The sequence below is a fragment of the Typha latifolia genome, chromosome 9 (genome assembly GCF_019914945.1).
Source record: "Typha latifolia isolate L0001 chromosome 9, TyphaL0001v2, whole genome shotgun sequence".
Taxonomy (NCBI): domain Eukaryota; kingdom Viridiplantae; phylum Streptophyta; class Magnoliopsida; order Poales; family Typhaceae; genus Typha; species Typha latifolia.
This window is the reverse complement of record NC_133094.1, coordinates 6,321,598-6,338,874: the sequence shown is the minus strand read 5'-3', so window position 1 is coordinate 6,338,874 and position 17,277 is coordinate 6,321,598. Positions and strand designations below refer to the sequence as shown.

At 42.5% G+C, this 17,277-nt stretch overlaps 1 protein-coding gene across 4 annotated transcripts; it reads right to left on the bottom strand.

Annotated features, from left to right (window-relative positions):
* Nucleotides 1–354: 354 nt before the first annotated feature.
* Nucleotides 355–16,181, bottom strand: LOC140795415 (nudix hydrolase 26, chloroplastic). 4 transcript variants are annotated; one of them, XM_073147952.1, is made up of 7 exons: nucleotides 15,950–16,181; nucleotides 15,794–15,847; nucleotides 15,325–15,417; nucleotides 2,888–2,982; nucleotides 2,433–2,498; nucleotides 739–853; nucleotides 355–640 (listed from the first exon to the last, which is right to left on the bottom strand). In XM_073147952.1, exons 1-7 carry the CDS (start codon nucleotides 16,154–16,156, stop codon nucleotides 554–556), a joined length of 717 nt encoding a protein of 238 aa, XP_073004053.1. In that variant the 5' UTR covers nucleotides 16,157–16,181; the 3' UTR covers nucleotides 355–553. The 4 variants fall into 4 exon arrangements, with proteins under 4 accessions (XP_073004053.1, XP_073004054.1, XP_073004055.1 ...); XM_073147953.1 differs by having other exon boundaries at nucleotides 15,794–15,844; nucleotides 15,950–16,178; XM_073147954.1 differs by lacking the exon at nucleotides 2,433–2,498 and having other exon boundaries at nucleotides 15,950–16,176.
* Between the last annotated feature and the right edge of the window lie 1,096 nt (nucleotides 16,182–17,277).

Sequence of the window (17,277 nt, the reverse complement as noted above, 5' to 3'; positions counted from 1 at the left end):
AAGAGCTGGGCATCATACTGCGCAAACATATGCAGCACTTATGTGTGCAGTTTCCACCAGATGATGGCGTGCAAGTTAGACATGGTGAGGCACTACTATTTTAGCCTGAAGCTGCCGATCTACTGATATCTGATGAACATCATAATGTACCTCAAATGTTTCTCTGAAAAACATAAAACCAGTTAATACGACATAGGAAATAATCAAATTATGATAGAGGGAGGAGTTAATTGAACTCCATAGCACATGGCAGACCGGCTATATTAGTACAATATTATAACTGATGCACCCAATCTCGTTAGCGACTCTGCAAAGAAAGTACCAAGAGAACATGCATGATGGACACGGGCAAAATACTATATCAATAATGAGTAACTTCTTCATTAACAAGAGGACATGCATGATTGCCACAATACAAGATCAATGATTCACAAGTTGCTGTTCACCATTATATCCATAAGATTACAGAGGCAATTTATTGATCTAACCAAGGTTGAGGAGTTCAAGACAGGTGTGCAATTGGATTTCATAGAAGGTAGCAACAAAACTCATCCTATACTTCTGCAGTCGAATCAGGATGTAGTGAGGAGCTAAAGAATTTCAGCACTTCCTCATAGATTGGCTTCTTAAAATCCACAGCCTGCTCAAGAAGTACATAAGCAAAATGATATGAGATTGCAATTCCTCGGCTCAATACCAGATAATAATTGGAATAGTGGAAAGGGACGGTCTACCCACAAGTTCAATTACTTGCTGAGGTGTCATCCATGACCATTCTCCAAATTCTGGCTTTTCTGTCCCATCACCAGCAAGATTGACCTCTTCATCTTTTCCGGTGAATCTAATTAGAAACCTGCATATTTTCAAAGAAATGACTAACAAATATTCAGAATAGACACCGACGCCATAGTTGATAGATTATAATCATCTAAAAGACTTCCACAAAAGAATTTTAGCAAGCTAGAGCATTAAAAAGTGTATAAGCAGAGTAGATGGAAATTTCAGAACATATCCTCATTCCATGAAATCCCTACAGTGGAGGATGCATGCAAGCTCAACTCTCTATTTTGGAAGGACTTTTTAAGGAAATGGGTAATGAAAGACAGAACTTCAAGGAATGAAAAAGATTTCAAATTTCTATCAAAGAAAGTCAATCTGAATGAAATGCTAGTAGCACCACTAGACCATTTAGCACTTCTCTAAATCTCGAATTGTTGTACACTGAGATTACTGGGATTAGAAATATACAGTGAGTTACAATGGTAATCATCAATTTATTTGTTATTAAGTCTTCAAAAACAATATCTAGCCAATTTAGATCTTATTGACTTAGAGAAACATAGTCGTCATTACCTAGTCTAGTTATATATAGTTGTTCAAATACCAAACCATGAACATCCACGAGCTTACGGAGTTGGATTTTCTTGATAAGGGAGCCAAATATTTTCAAGCAGGGCGGGAGAATCCGAAGCAACTTCATTCCTTTAGGGTATACGCCGAAGTGGGGAGAGAGAGGGCATGGTTCAGAAAGAGGAGAGTAGCAAACCTCTTTACAAAGAGATCCTATTAGGTAAAGCTAGGGTAAAGAAGGATCTAGGGTTAAACCAAAAACTATGGGTAATTAGGTCCGAAAGTGTTTTCGATGTAACGGTTGTGATTATTGGACGGCGACTTGCCGAAATAGCATCTGTGTTATAAGTGTGGGAGGATTTGGTCATCAGGTGCGAATTGCAATATGGAGCAAGAGATCCATAACTACATTGGATCGTCGGTGGCGATGTTGAGAGTATATAAGGAAATGCGCCAAATTGAGTTCAATATGAAGCTCCGTATGGTGATTACTATGAACAAGGGTGGATTTCTGCAAGCAATTTGGAGATGGCCATGAATGCTATGTGGTCGTGGTGCCATGTCTGGAGGGCTAGAGCAATTTCAGGGCAGGACTATTTGGAAAATTTTCCATCTGTGCAGAGAATGGAGGAGGTTTCCAAAATGAGAGATATTGATCTTGGGATAGCAATCCTAAAGTTCTCAGTATGGCGGAAGGATGCCAAGATGATAGGCCGGAGGGAACCTATATGGATATGGATTTCAAAGTTGCAAGAAGAAGATGCGGTAAAGAAGGCAAAGAAGATGGCCCAATGTGGATAGACTAGTTAAAGGCGGCCTTATTTGGGGGCGAAGGATATTTTCTTTGGCTTGTTTTACCTTATAAAACTTTTTGGTGGTCTATGTAGTTAAAACTGGATAACTGATGTGTTGTAATTGGTACTAACTTTGTTTTGGTTGTGGTGTTGTGTTTACCCCTGGTTTAGCTTATTGCAGTTTTTTGCGTTGGTGTTAGAGATATGCTGGTTGTGATCCTGCTGCAGGCTTTGGCTGAGCACACAGTGAATGTTTGTCCCAAAAAGAATAAATATCTACGTGCTTACATGTACACAATCAATTCTGATTTCCTCATAACAATTGCTCTTGAGCTTAAAGCACGATAAGCCACCCTAGGAAAAATGATAAAATAAATTAATTTCACCTTGATAAGCTAGTCAACTAAATCTCAATATAAATAATATCATTGTAAAGATTTCCAGTAAGTTCTGATAAATCCCAGATCATTGCATCCGTTAACTTCATGCTGACAGCTGGGTAAAAAGATTTAGAATCAAAAATAGTTTAAGACAAACTTACACAAGAGGTCACGATCAAGCAAAGCCCCCAACTAGTAAACTAACATCAATAGATAGAGTGATAGTCACTGGACTAAAGATCTAAGGATATAGACATGCTCATAAATCTTGCAGAGCAGTCATATATGTCACTACTACCAAAATGGTATTTTAGAGAAGAGTTATACTCAAACTCAATATTACTTATTTCCTGTCATGCTTACCATTTCTGAGCTTGACCTTTCCAATCAGATCCCCATTGTTTATTCAGTTTTTCTCTTACTTCTGGAGGAAAATCATAGGTTAACCAAAAAGGAACCTGCATGAATATGTAGCAAACAAGCTAGCTTGTTGGTAACTATAGCTTCAAAAAATCCATCCAATTTGAGTTACCCATCTAATTAAAAAGACATAGCACCATCAAATCAAAATGGCTCTTACAATACTTGATGAATTAAAAAGAGTGCTTGCTATCATAGTTACTATCAGAAGGTGCAACATGAATGTTAGAAAATTATAGTCTGTAAATACTGTTTTAAGTATAAGCAACATAGACCAGTAATGTTCTTAATAATTATTATTTTGAATTCTTGAGAAATTAGTGCTTCCTATTCCTAGTTTTTGTTTCACAATTTTCCAAGATTTACAGCAAGTACATAACATGTAGCTTAACCTCTAGCAGTGTTCAAGTTTCTCGTTCTGCTTTAGTAACTCACAATTGACATGATAGTCCACGCAAATAAATGCTGAAAATATATCACTTGGTAATTTGACAAGAAAAGCTACGCATGACAAATTCTTAACAATTGTCTGTAACAAAATACTAGCCCCTCTACAGTTTAAAACTTTATACATTTTTTTAATCTTTCTTGTATCTTGCATCAATACAATATAGGGAATCTAATAGAACATACCCTAGAGAACCAATGCATGGAGGAAAATTACTTTAAGCAATTTACAAACAAAGTAGATAATTGTCATGGCATTTGAATGATACTTAAATAATATAAAATAAAGTTAATAAAGAATAGAGTACTATTCTTTCTTACATCGCATAGAAAATAAGAAAATATCTAGATGTTAATACTCTTAGTAATTCCCTTTTACCTTTTGGCTTCATAGTTATTATTTGATCTCTTTTGTCAAATTAAAGAAGGTTAATCTCTTCAGAAACCAATATCTTAGATCTATGATGTTACTCAATGAGGCAGTAAAGGCTTGACAAATGCAGTCTAGCAGTGCTAGTTGCAATCAAAGACACAGTATATCTAATACCTATAAGGTTAGGCTGCATATGTTTTACCGTCCAAACCCAACATCTATTGTAGTCCTGTGGATCGGGATCAGTTTTAACTTTTTTAATGGAAAGTCAAGCACAAAGGTTAGCGTTTACAACTTTATTGTCAGCAAAGCATAATTACAAACACCTCAAAGGCACTTACCCTTGATAACCCTCTCTTTAGACAGATGTCCTTAAAAGTTAAAAACCTCTTCCAAATGTGTTGGTCAGGTTCCTCTCATTGATTGTATTGATGACATTTTTTGCAGCTAATTTGATAATAGGATCTTATATCTACCCAACCGCAGCTTGCACATTTCAAAGTACAGCCCTCATATGTACCTTGATGCTACATGTATCCAATCAACCTCCTGGCCCAAGAAATCCCTTGATGGAGCAGAGGCACACACCCCAGTTCCAACTGTTCCATTCTCTCTAGAAATTGCACCCACTTGAATATACCTAGTCATTTCTTGTCCTGCGCCTGCACATCTCATCAGCAGCCTTCATAGCATAGACCCTCAACACCAGATTATACTCCACTTCCCATACAATGAGTTCCGTTAGGTCTCATGGGTTGACAAGCTACGCTTCCCATTCAAAAGGGAACATCTATTCCTCCACAAACACCATAACTTGTAGGTCATCCTTACTTTCCACTCCTAGGCACTCTCTAGAGGATGAAAGTGAAAGAATATCCTATGCTAGAGTAGTATCATATAGGGCATTCAGCCAGTCCCACCATACTCCACACTTCTTAGGCAAAACAGCATCTAGAAAGATAACTCCCTACCATCTCCGGTACTAAGTTACATGCATGACCAGTTTGCACAGGCCAAAATATTCCACGGCACTTCCACATGGGTATCTTCCAATCGAAGGCCTTCCATAGGAATTGTTTGACATGAGAACTTGTAGAGATCACCTTCCTAACCCCACGATCACCATGAGTCCAAATCCGAAGATGGAATTAGATTCCGACTCATGAGCAGAAGGCTAGGGTTACCGCATATCTCCAAAATTAAGAGGTAACTCGAGATTAACGATTAGATGGTCGAGTACTTTTAAGATTGAGATAGAGATTCGGGATAGAGAACGAATCTATCGGGATGGATCATGGAAAGGGGACACTGAAGAGGTGTGGTGGTGAACGGCCTAGGGTTATGGCAAGGTGGTAGAGATGACAATGGTGGAAGTCAATGAAATTGGTTGAGAAAGGATAGAAAAAAAGTAGGTCGTTCCTTAGAGCCAAGGGGATACTGTCAGATGAAGAGGAAGGCAGCAATGAAGATCTTAGCTGGTAGCTAGGGTTCCAAAGCTTGGAGGTAGTCGAACAAGAAGGAAGTTGACGATCTTACAAACTAATTTTAATAATTCAAGATAATTATCTAGGTGCACACCACATCTATTTATAAGTGGCTCCTTGACTCGACTACACTTAGCAATATGATCAAACAAGCTCAAATCTTATTGCCTAAGATAAGCAAAAACACTTAATTAAAACCAAGGTTCCCAGTTTCGGCCGATCCCGAGTGGGATCGACCGAAACGGATCAGGATCGGCGCTGGGGTTTCGGCTGTTTCGGCCGATCCCGACCGAAACGGGTGGGAACGGGTCGAATCCGACCCGGGGGACATCAATAATTGATGTCCCCATCCCCCACCTGCCTCTCTCCCTTTTCTCTCTCTCTTTCTCTTTTCCTCTCTTTCTCTCTTTTCTTTCTTTCTTTCTTTCTCTCTTTCTCACGAATCTCTTACTCTCTTTCTCCCCGGCGACTGAGTAGTGAGTAGATCTCCGTCTCTCCGGTGACCTTGACCTCCGGCGACATTCTCCGACGACCTCGATCTCCGGCGACCTTCGGTAATTTTTTTTTTCAATTTTTTTTTCCCTTTTATAGCAACACCGCAAAGCGGCGGTGCTCATTTCTTCTTCTTCTCAAAGACAAAGAAGACTTGCCGCTTATGTAATTATGCCTCATAAATTTTAACTTATTTTATATTTTATTTTGATTTTTGTTTATGTTTTTTCGTTGCAGTCTTGCAGAGCTAAAATATCAATGGCTCCAAAAGAGAAATCATATGATACCAACATTGGGTGGCAATATTGCAGCACTATTGGGCAAGATAAAAGGCGCGTTAAATGCAACTGGTATGGAAAGGAAATGAGTGGTGGTGTCAGCCGTTTAAAAGAACATTTAGCTGAAAGACAAGGAAATGTAGCAGCTTGCACTCAAGTGTCTTTGGAAGTTAGAAAGCAGATGTTGGCTCATTTAATTGGCAAAAAGAAGGATAAACAATCTACACAACAAAGAGAGTCAATAATTCGTTAAGAATTGATGCATAATCCTGTACAAATTGATGATGATAACAGTGAGCAAAGTGAGGAGGATGAGGAGGAGAGACAGATGAGGAAGGCAACGAAAGAGAGAAGAAATATGCATAGAGAAGAGGAAGAGATGAGAAGAAGCACTGGTTATGACCTTCAGAGATCTAAATCAGTTAATATACGAGGAGAGAGAGAATATGGAGGCAGCAGTTCTACCTATCCTCTCTCCTCTCTCTCTCTCTCTCTCTCTCTCTCTCTCTCTCTCTCTCTCTCTCTCTCTCTCTCTCTCTCTGTGTGTGTGCAGCAACCTGCCGTTGCTGTAGCAAGCCTGCTGTAGTGTCAAAACTAGCCAACCGGCTAGTTTAGGCTCAAATCAGGATCGGCCGAAACTGGGATCTATGATCCAAACAAGAGAAATCTTTCCCTTTGCTAACTTTCTCTTCTCTCCTATTCTCTCCATCCAAACATTGTGTCATTTTCCTTTCATTGTAGCTCTAGGTCATAGGTTTTGGGGTGGTACAGTAAAAATCTCTGGAGAAACATAAGAACCTGCTTCTCTTGTTTCTTCTAAGTAATAATATTTAGAATGAGGTTGAAAAGGCTACAATGCACATTAGACTAGTCAATCACATATTCAATCAATTAGAAGAACAATATTGCAAAGATATCTTTAACATGTTCATGTTTTCGAACTACATATATGGAAGGTAAATATCTAATCTGTAGATATTTTCTTCACATGGATCATATTTGCAATATATCTAGCAACAAGTACTCATAAACTTGTTGTAATAATCATGATCTGAATATGAACTTTTTATAAATTTTGACCCCAAAATTAAGTGGGATCCACAAATTTATTATGATGGATTAATAGTGGAACAAAAAAAAACTCAAAGAGTACTTTAATGTTATATATTTATTATTTAAATCTATGAAAGGAAATGAGTTTAGTATCACATCAACTATTTAAGAAATATTGGTAGGGTATATAAGAAGCAAGTGTCACTTGAGCCTTTCGGCTCACCACAAGAGTACCGCCTGCCCCAGCTTAACTCGGTTCAGTTCGCGCACAGTAAAGTCCCTAAAATTATTTTTGCTTGGTATTCAATTTTTTAGCTGTTAACATCAGTTGTATCAGAAGAGATGCTTTAATTGATTGTCCAAGTGAACAAATGCATATGCTAGAATTTGAACTGTTTATGAGAATAATTGCTCCAGTCAAGAAAAGATGCTTCCTTTCAAATAGCAGTTTTTCTAACCGAAATAATAAGCACCATGATACGATTCGGACTTCACCGATGTCGTCTCAAGCATTGATACACCTTACGGATGTCTTTTCTTATTGTGTTAATGTTTTATTTAGAGAAAAATAAGATTTCTATAAGTTGCATTCCAACACGACTGGATGCATTCGAACACGCTTACGAACGTCTATAGGCGTTCACAAATACAGAAAACAGGAATTGTGCGTTCGAAGCGCTCGACCCCTTTCGAACGCCCACGTGCGAATGCCTGCATACGTTCGCATCGACAGATAATACAATTTGTGCATTTGAACGTGTTCGACCCCGTTCGAACGCGGTTAGTGAAAATCCACTGTTTCTAGGGTTAATAATTATCATTTTTGACTTGTTTGGTTAGTCTCTTAAGGTGTGGATGGCAACCAAAAAGGGGATGATCAATGAATTGAGTTTTTGCCCTAATCTTCTTCCTCTCCTTCTCTCCCATTCCCTCATCCCACTGCTCCGCCACCTCTAGCCTCCCTCAACCTGCCACTCACCCTAGTCCCTTAGGGGCGGCCCACTCCTCCCCCTTCTTCAAATCTCTCTACCTTCACCCTAACACTTTCCACCATCCATAATCCTTCCCCCACCACCTTCTTTACCGGTGCCACCCATTACCGCCGGCCTACCACCTCCATAATTCACCTAGGATCTCGTGCCCCCATCCACGGATCCAAAGAACGGACTCCCTGATGTTCGCCCACTCATCTGAAGATATCTCCGGATCTCGTCGTCCGAAATTTCACGTTGGAAAATTCTTTTCTAGAGTTACGACCTATCAAAATTTCACGTTGATCTAACGGTTATATCTTCAAGAATCTCCCTCTAAAGTTTTGTGCAAGGTCCTGCCTAAATTTGAAAATGGGATAGATCAAACCTAATCCAGGGGAGATCGTATCAAAGTGGTATCAGAGCCACTGTTTCTCGGACACGCGCTTCTTATGACGACAATCAGAGCCATGGCCGCACGGCAAAACGAGAAGGACAAGATCCCCCGAATGGAGGAGGGGGAAACGGCTACAAGAACCTCCACCTACGGAACCGCCCAACCAAATCTAAATATGGAAGAGCCTAGCGTTCAAGCCATGATCGGATCACTTTCCGAAGAGATGGCCATCAATAATCAAATGATGATGGAGATGATACGGGAGATACGGGCGACAAGAAAAGCCATGGCGATCGAAAACGCACCTACGACCCCTCGACGCGAGTCTACCACCATGAACCTGTCGTCACTGGTTCAGAACCTTCACCAGCAAGAACCCCTGCTGCCACAACCCTTTGGGCAGATACCAGCAAGGGTGATTCCACCACGCCAATTTGCGGGTGAGCCCGTCGATTGGGCAAACCTAAATGGCGATCATCTTAGAGGTCTAAACCCTTGGGCGGAGCAAGACAAACTAGAACCGCGTCGGGTTAACATAAACGGAAGGAGGGATCATCAACCATTCATGATGCATCCTCCTCAGGTTAGACAAGGGCTCAGATATGATCCAAACTAAGACAACGGTATCCGTGGGCAAACCGTATGTCTCGACTTTTCGAAGTTCAAAGGTGGCGACCCGGTCAATTGGTTGTATAGGCGAAACAATTTTTCGCATACTAAGGTACAGCGAAAGAGTATAAGGTGACGCTTGTGAGCTTCCACCTTGAAGATGCGACACTTCATTGGTTTCGGGCAACCAATGCACGTGATACGATTGAAAGGTGGGTCAATTTTTGCACCAATATCACTCGGCAATTTGGAGCATCGGGGTATGAAGACTTCGATACTCTCCTCTCAAAAACTGTACAAAGGACCACGATTGGTGCAAGAAGAATTTGAGAGAATAAGTAGTCGTTGCCAACCTCCTTGGACCGATCAACAACTTCGCAGCACTTTCATCTCGGGGCTGCGGGGAGACATACAAGCCGACGTGAGGGCTTTAAGGCCTAAAATATTAAAGAAGGCCTTCGAGGATGCAGTGCTAATGAAAGCTAAGCATCGAACAAGGAGGATGCACATCAAACAAAACTGGACAAGCCGAGATAGCCGCAACCCAGCTCGGCCTACCATAGCAATAGGAAATGCAGTCGGCGTACCTAGAGCTGCTACTGCAATGGTGCCTCCTAGGGCACCCCTGAGGCCTTCCCATGATGTGAAGAACGCACCTAGAGGTCCGGGTCGAGCACTCACACCTGCTCAAGTGGAGGAACGAAGAGCCAAAGGCCTTTGCTTTCGCCGTGATGAGAAATTCGTACCTGGACATCGCTGCGCCAAACCGATGGGATCAGTGATGCTAATAGATCGATTGGAGGAAGCTGAGAATAAGGTTGCAGCTGAAGATGAGGGTGTGGCTGAACAGCAAGGAGTAGTGGAGAAGCAGCCCGTGGAAGAAATTATGGCCGAGATCTCCCTCCATGCCTATTCCGAGACAGCCCCACCAAAGACCTTGCGGGTGAACGATATAGTCAAGAAGACCACGCTGAGAATTCTGATCGACACCGAATCCACTCATAACTTCATCGACAAGAGGCTTCTTCGGAAGATTGGGCTCAAGTCGGAACCCACGGATGGGTTCGATGTGACAATCGAAGATGGCACCACATTACGGGGTAATTTTATTTGCGGAGGCATTGAGTTGAAGGTGCAAAGCCAAACTTTCACATTAGATATTTATACATTGGCCTTGCGAGGTGCCGACATCATCTTAGGGACTCAATGGCTTCAAAGCTTAGGGCCCGTGACATTTGATTTTACAAACCTCACACTTACATTTCGAAGGAATGGTCAGAAAGTGCTGCTAGATGGAAATCAGCCATAGCAAGGGCCAACGTTGCAACCGATGTTTGGGCTTCCATGTGCAGGGGATCAAGCTCTACTCATGCAAATAGCTATTGCTGAACCAAAACATCCACCACCCAATGGAATACTTGTTGACATGAAGGAACTGTTGCAGGAATTCAGTGACCTCTTCGAGAAGCCCCGAGGACTACCGTCGACTCATCACTATGACCACCGAATCCAGATTATCCCAGGGGCTAAACCAGCCAATGTTCGACCATATCGATACCCATTTGTTAAGAAGGAGGAGATCAGCAAATTGGTGGTCGAGATGCTAGAGTAGGGGATCATCCAGCTGAGTAGGAGCGCCTACTCATCACCGGTGCTGTTGGTTCGAAAGAAATACGGGGGTTGGCGATTTTGCGTCGACTACCGAGCCTTGAATGCAATCACCGTCAAAGACCGGTACCCAATACCGGTGATCGAGGAGCTGCTGGACGAACTCACGGGGTAGGCTTACTTCAGCAAGCTTGACTTAAAAGCGAGGTACTATCAAATCCGCGTCGACGCGGAAGATGTACACAAAACAACGTTCCGAACTCACGATAGCCACTACGAGTTCAGAGTCATGCCATTTGGGCTCACCAACACACCGACGACCTTCCAAGGCCTGATGAATGACCTATTTCGTCCGCTCTTGCGTCAATATGTGCTCGTCTTTTTTGACGATATTCTGGTATACAGCAGGAGTTGCAGCGAACACTTGTGGCATGTGCGTGAGGTGTTGAATATCTTGCGACTGAACCAGTTGAAAGTCAAGATGAGCAAGTGCCTTTGGGGTGAGGCATGAGTGGAGTACTTGGGTCACATAATCTCAACGAGAGTGGAAGCCGATTCAAGCAAGATCAAACACATGGTGGACTGGCCGATTCTCACTAATCCGCAAGAATTGAGGGGATTCCTTGGGTTGACGGAGTACTATCGGCGATTCGTTGCCAATTACGGCAAAATCGCTGCCCCGCTAACCTCCTTACTCAGAAAAGGAGGGTTCCACTGGACGAGCAAGGCGACGGAGGCTTTCGAAGCATTGAAGGCAGCCATGTCTACTGCACTGGTTTTGGCTTTGCCGAATTTCAGCAAGCCCTTCGTGACGGAATGCGACGCCTCGAGTGCAGGCATTGGAGTTTTTTTGATGCAGGATGGCAGGCCCGTGGCATATATGAGCAAGGCATTGTCAAATCAGTCGCGACAATTATCCACCTACTAGCACAAAATGCTAGCAATTTTGCACGTTGTCACCAAATGGCGACCCTATTTGATTGAACGATGGATTACTATCCGCACAGACCAGCGTAGCTTACCCTACTTCATGGAGCAACGTGTGCACACCCCGGCAGAGCAACGGTGTGGTACGATCCTTCCTCGGCTATAGGCTCTGATACCAGCTTGGTACGATCCTTCCTCGGCTATAGGCTCTGATACCAGCTTGATACGAACCCTCTTTTGGTGCTATGGCTCGATACCCATTGTTACGATCTTGCACGGAACTTTAAGATAAGATCCCGAAATATCCCGCCGTTGGATCACCGTGAAATTTTGATATGTTGTAGGCCCGGAAAAGAGCTTTCCAACGGATCTAGTTTCGGGCGAATCGGAGTTGGGGATCTCGAGATATCGTTCGTTTAGTAGACGAACGTCGGGATACTCTGTTTTTGGATTCCGTGGATGAAGGCACGAAATTCTCGGGTAATGGTGGATTGTGGAGGGCGGTGTTGATGGGGTGGCACCGGTGTAAAAGTGATGGTGGAAGGGTTATGGATGATGGAAAAGTTAGGGATAGCGATGGATAAATTGGAAGAAGGGGAGAAGAGGGCCACTCCTGGGGACTAGGGTGATTGGCCTGTCGAGGGAGATTAGAAGCGGCGTCGCCGGGGAGATTGAGGGAACGGGAGCGAAGAAGATGAAGGAGGCAAGGCAAACTCAATTCTCAATATTCAATTCTTAATTTTGGTTGCCCTACACATACTTTTATAGGCTAACCAACAACACAATCTTATCCTAAAACTCAATCTTATCCTAAAACACAATCTTATCCTAAAACTCAATCTTATCCTAAGGTAAATCCAAGCTCGAGACGACGTCGGTGAAGTCCGAATCGTATCACGGTGAGTCATGAAGCTCCTTGGGTATGACTACGAGTTAGTCTACAAAAAGGGGATCGAGAACCGAGCCGCCGATGCCCTTTTGCGCCAACCGGACGCAAGCGAGCTCGCTTCCTTTTCAGCACCAACCTTCCCTTTCTTTTCAGATCTGCGGAGAGCCAGTGCAAAGGATCGAGATCTGGTCCGACTCATGGAGGAGCTGAAAGAGAACCCATCGAGCCACCCCGAGCATGAGGAGCGTGATGGGTTGGTGCTCAAGCGTGGGTGGATTAAGGTACCCGTGGACTAGGGGCTACGGAGACTATTAGTGGCACACTTCCATAATACCCCTACAGCAAGCCACGAAGAGGTCCTACTCACCTACAAGCAGCTGGCTCAAAGCTGTACATGGACACCGATGAAGTCGGACGTAAAGAAATATGTGCGCGAATATCAAATCTGCCAATGAGTCAAGTCAGAGACGCTCAAACCAAGCAGGCTGTTGCAACCACTGTCTATACCGAAGCATATTTGGGAGGACATCTCCATGGACTTCATCGAGGGGCTGCCAGAGGTTCGAGGCCAGTCAGTGGTGTTCGTTATGGTGGATAGACTGAGTAAATACACACATTTTATAGCATTGACGCACCCGTTTTCAGCGAAGAAGGATACCGAGAACGACCGTGTCAGACCGGGATAGCATCTTCATCAGCGAGTTTTGGTCCGAGTTTTTTAGATTGCAAAGGACTCGAGTTAACCTTGGTTCAGCTTATCAAGCCGAGACAGATGGCCAAACTGAGGTGGTGAACCGCGGACTCGAGCAATACTTGCGTTGCTTTGTGGCGGACCGACCAAGGGATTGGGTCAAATTTCTCTCATGGGCCGAGTGGTCTTACAATACAGCTCATCACTTTAGCATCGACATGACCCCCTTTGAGGCAGTTTATGGGCACACTCCCCTTGTCTTGCATGCCTACAATAGACTTGCAGCGTCAGATCGGACCGAGCTCGACTTGGAACTTGTGAACTTAGATGAAACCTTGAGACAGCTCAAGATTCACCTGACATCAGCTCAAAACCACATGAAGCAAACTCATGACAAGGGCCGGCACAAGCATGAGTTTAAGGTGGGTCAATTAGTGTTCGTTCGAGCCCAACTGTATCGGCAATCCACATTGAGGCCGATTTTGAACCAGAAGATGGGTCACAAGTACTACGGGCCATATTGAGTGCTACAACGAATCGATCCAGCAGCTTACCGATTGGACCTACCTAAAGGAACCCAAGTCCATTCGGTCTTCCACGTGTCGGCATTGAAGGCCCAAATCAGGCCTAATCACGTGGTAGGTTCAGCCTTACCCGAACCAATAGAGGAAGATAGCCCAACTGAACCGGTCCAAGTCTTAGGCCATAGGAGACGACGCCATGTATTCAGATTGAAGACAGAAGTGTTGATCAAGTGGCTAGACAAGCCCATTAACGAGTCTACCTGGGAGCTCGAGTCAGATATCATGGATCGCTTCCCCAATTTTACACCTTGAAGATAAGGTGGCGAAAGCATGGTGGATTGATATAATTTGGACTTCACCGATGTCGTCTCGAGTGTGGATACACCTTACGGGTGTCTTTTCTTATTGTATTAGTGTTTTATTCAGAAAAAAGAATGATTTCTATAGGTTGCGTTCGAACGCGGGTGGGTGCGTTCGAACGCGCTTGTGAACACCTGGCAGCATTCACAAATACAGAGAACGGGAATTGTGCATTTGAATGCGCTTGACCCCGTTTGAATGCTCGCGTGTGAACGCCTGCATACGTTCACATTGACAGAGAACGCAATTTGTGCGTTCGAATGTGTTCGACCCCGTTTGAACGCGATTGGCGGAAATCCACTATTTTTAGGGTTAATAATTGTCATTTTTGACTTGTTTGGTTAGCCTCTTATGGTGTGGATGGCAACCAAAAAGGGGATGATCAATTAATTGAGTTTTTGTCCTAATCTTTTTCCTCTCCTTCTCTCTCGTTCCCTCATCCCACGGCTCCGCCTCTAGCCTCCCTCGATCGGCCACTCACCCTAGTCCGTTAGGGACGACCCACTCCTCCCCCTTCTTCAAATCTCTCTACCTTCACCCTAACCCTTTCCACCATCCATAATCCTTCCCCCAGCACCTTCCTTATCAGTGCCACCCATTACTGTCGGCCTACCACCTCCATAATCCACCTAAAATTCTATGCCCCCCATCCACGGATCTAAAGAACGGACTCCCTGACGTTCGCCCACTTATCCAAAGATATCTCCGGATCCCATCGTTCGAATCACCTGAAATTAGATTCGTTGGAAAGCTCTTTTCTAGGGCTACGACTTATCAAAATTTTACGTTAATCCGACGGTTATATCTTCAGGAATCTTCTTCTAAAGTTTCGTGCAAAGTCCTGCCCAGATTTAAAAATAGGATAGATCAAACCTAATCCAGGAGAGATCGTATCACACCCCTTCTTAGTAATTGTTCACCTATTATAAATAGGATAAGATAGTTTGCATTGAGAGAAATTCATTGCATACATTTTCTTATTCTACATTGAGAGAGAGTATTATATTATCTTGGTTTAATAAGGCACTCGAATTACTGGCAAACTAACACCTATTGTTTCATATGAAATCGGTGGAGAATGAATTAATCTTGAGATAGTATTAAGCACTAGACTTGACTTGTACGGTATTCCATATTTTGTAATCAGTAAGTTCTACTAATTGGCTCGACTCGAATTTTATGATTGTTTGAATCAGATTGATTGCTATACAAGAAAACTATCAATCTAAGCAATGAACAAAAAAGGAGATAAGTAGAGAATAATATGGTAGGCCAACCTCCGCAACAATATCTCCTGACGTAACTCCTGTTTCTTCTCTCAACTCTCTCATTGCAGCTACACTAGGATCTTCATTTCCATCTATACCACCCTGCAATAAAACAATTCATCACATTGCAAAATTCGATAGATAAGAGGGTATATACTCTTCGATGAACAAATAATTACTCTAAAGCAACTCCTAATTTCGGCAACAAATTTTTGCAAGTCAAAACATACATTTTCTAATTCTCAGTTAATAGTTACATACATCGAAAGCAAAGAGTTATCGTCATCAAAAATATGGATCAACTCCAATCAAGTGAACGAGATGAGTATAAATAATTTCTAATAATGTTAAACTTTCAGAGGGAAAAAATTGAGAAACATGATAATAGCATGATATAGAAAATGAAAAGGCACCTAAAGATCCCAATAATTTCTTCAAATAAGAGAAAGTAATACCGAAAAAAAGGAAACAGTGTCACCTGAGGCATTTGCCATGCGCCGGGGATATCAAGCCTGGAAGCCGAAAAGATCTGCTAAAAAATACAACATTCCAAAAGTATCATTCCAAAATTATCTGACCCCAAAAACGGAACCGATCTGAAAGGTAAAAACCGTAGAAATTTCCGCCATTATACCTTGTTTGAACGATTAATGAGGCATATTCCAACGTTTCTCCGGTACCCTTGGGGAGGCGCCTCCATTGTCGCTACAAGCTTGGATCTCCTTGGAGTTCGCGTAAGTGGGACGCCCGTAAATTTGATGGCGGTGGAGTGGTAAAAGGGGAAGAGAGCGTAACTTCGAGCCGCCGGGTAAATGGGCTTATAAAAGCAGGAGGATACCATTCTTCGCCTCTAGAAAATGCTGTGCAAGTCGAGCTATAAGTCGTAGACATTCTATTGGACGGAAATACCCGTTGATGTTTACCACATTAACGGAGCTGTCCTAGTGTTACCCTCACTGACCCGCTTCTGTGGACGGAACCACTCTTGCGTAACGAAAAATTTCGCTGACGTGTCGCAGTTCAATCTGATAAAATAAGGGTGGCGTTGGTATATGGGATAGTTAAATAGAGCATATCATTTATTTATTTATTTATTTAAATTTATTTATTTATAGAGATTCATTGATTATAGAAATTCTGCTAGACTCGAGCATCCATGAGAACTATATGATATGAATCGATCCTCCGGTGTGATTGGGACGACAGTGATTGGCGGTTTAGTCATTAACTCGGTGAGAATGAGTAGATCTCAAAGATGTAAGGGTAAAGAAGCTGGTGATGGTGATGATGGTGTGAATGGATTTGTAGTTCAGAGCGGGAAGAGGAGTGAGGAGATGGTCGACCCTAAAGGACTGGTGGTACAGTAGTCGAAGGAGAAAGGAGGACAACAACTTTGGTGGGTGATGGCTTTAGTTTGAGAGAAAGAGAGGGAAGGAGATTGAAAAAGACAACATGATATCTTAGACTAGGCTACTCTCTACATATATATGGAGGCTAACCCTAACTAATCTGAAATTAATTAAATTCTAAACCAAACAGACGATTGAAGTAACCTTAAAGAAAGATTTAGAGGTGATATAATATAAGCTATAACCTTTGATACCTAGTGGATAGCCAACAAAGACATATGGAGTAGTTCGAGGTTAACGTGGTTCTGTGTGCAGGCAAGGTAGAAGCAAAATATAGACTTCTAAAAGCTTTGAGAGAGTTATAATACATAAGAGTTTTTGTATAAGAAGAGAATAAGGAGTTTTATGATGACAAAAAGGTGAGAGAGTTTGATTGATAAGAAATGAAGTAGTCAAAACATATTTCTCTCAAAATTGAATAGGAACTCTTAATTGAAAGAACAAGGCATGGGTAACATTGAGCAAGTGTTATGTTTTTGCTCAACCACAAAATTTTGCTTAAGTATCTCTACACAAGAGAATTAATGAATGACCCATTTTAAAAGAAATACCC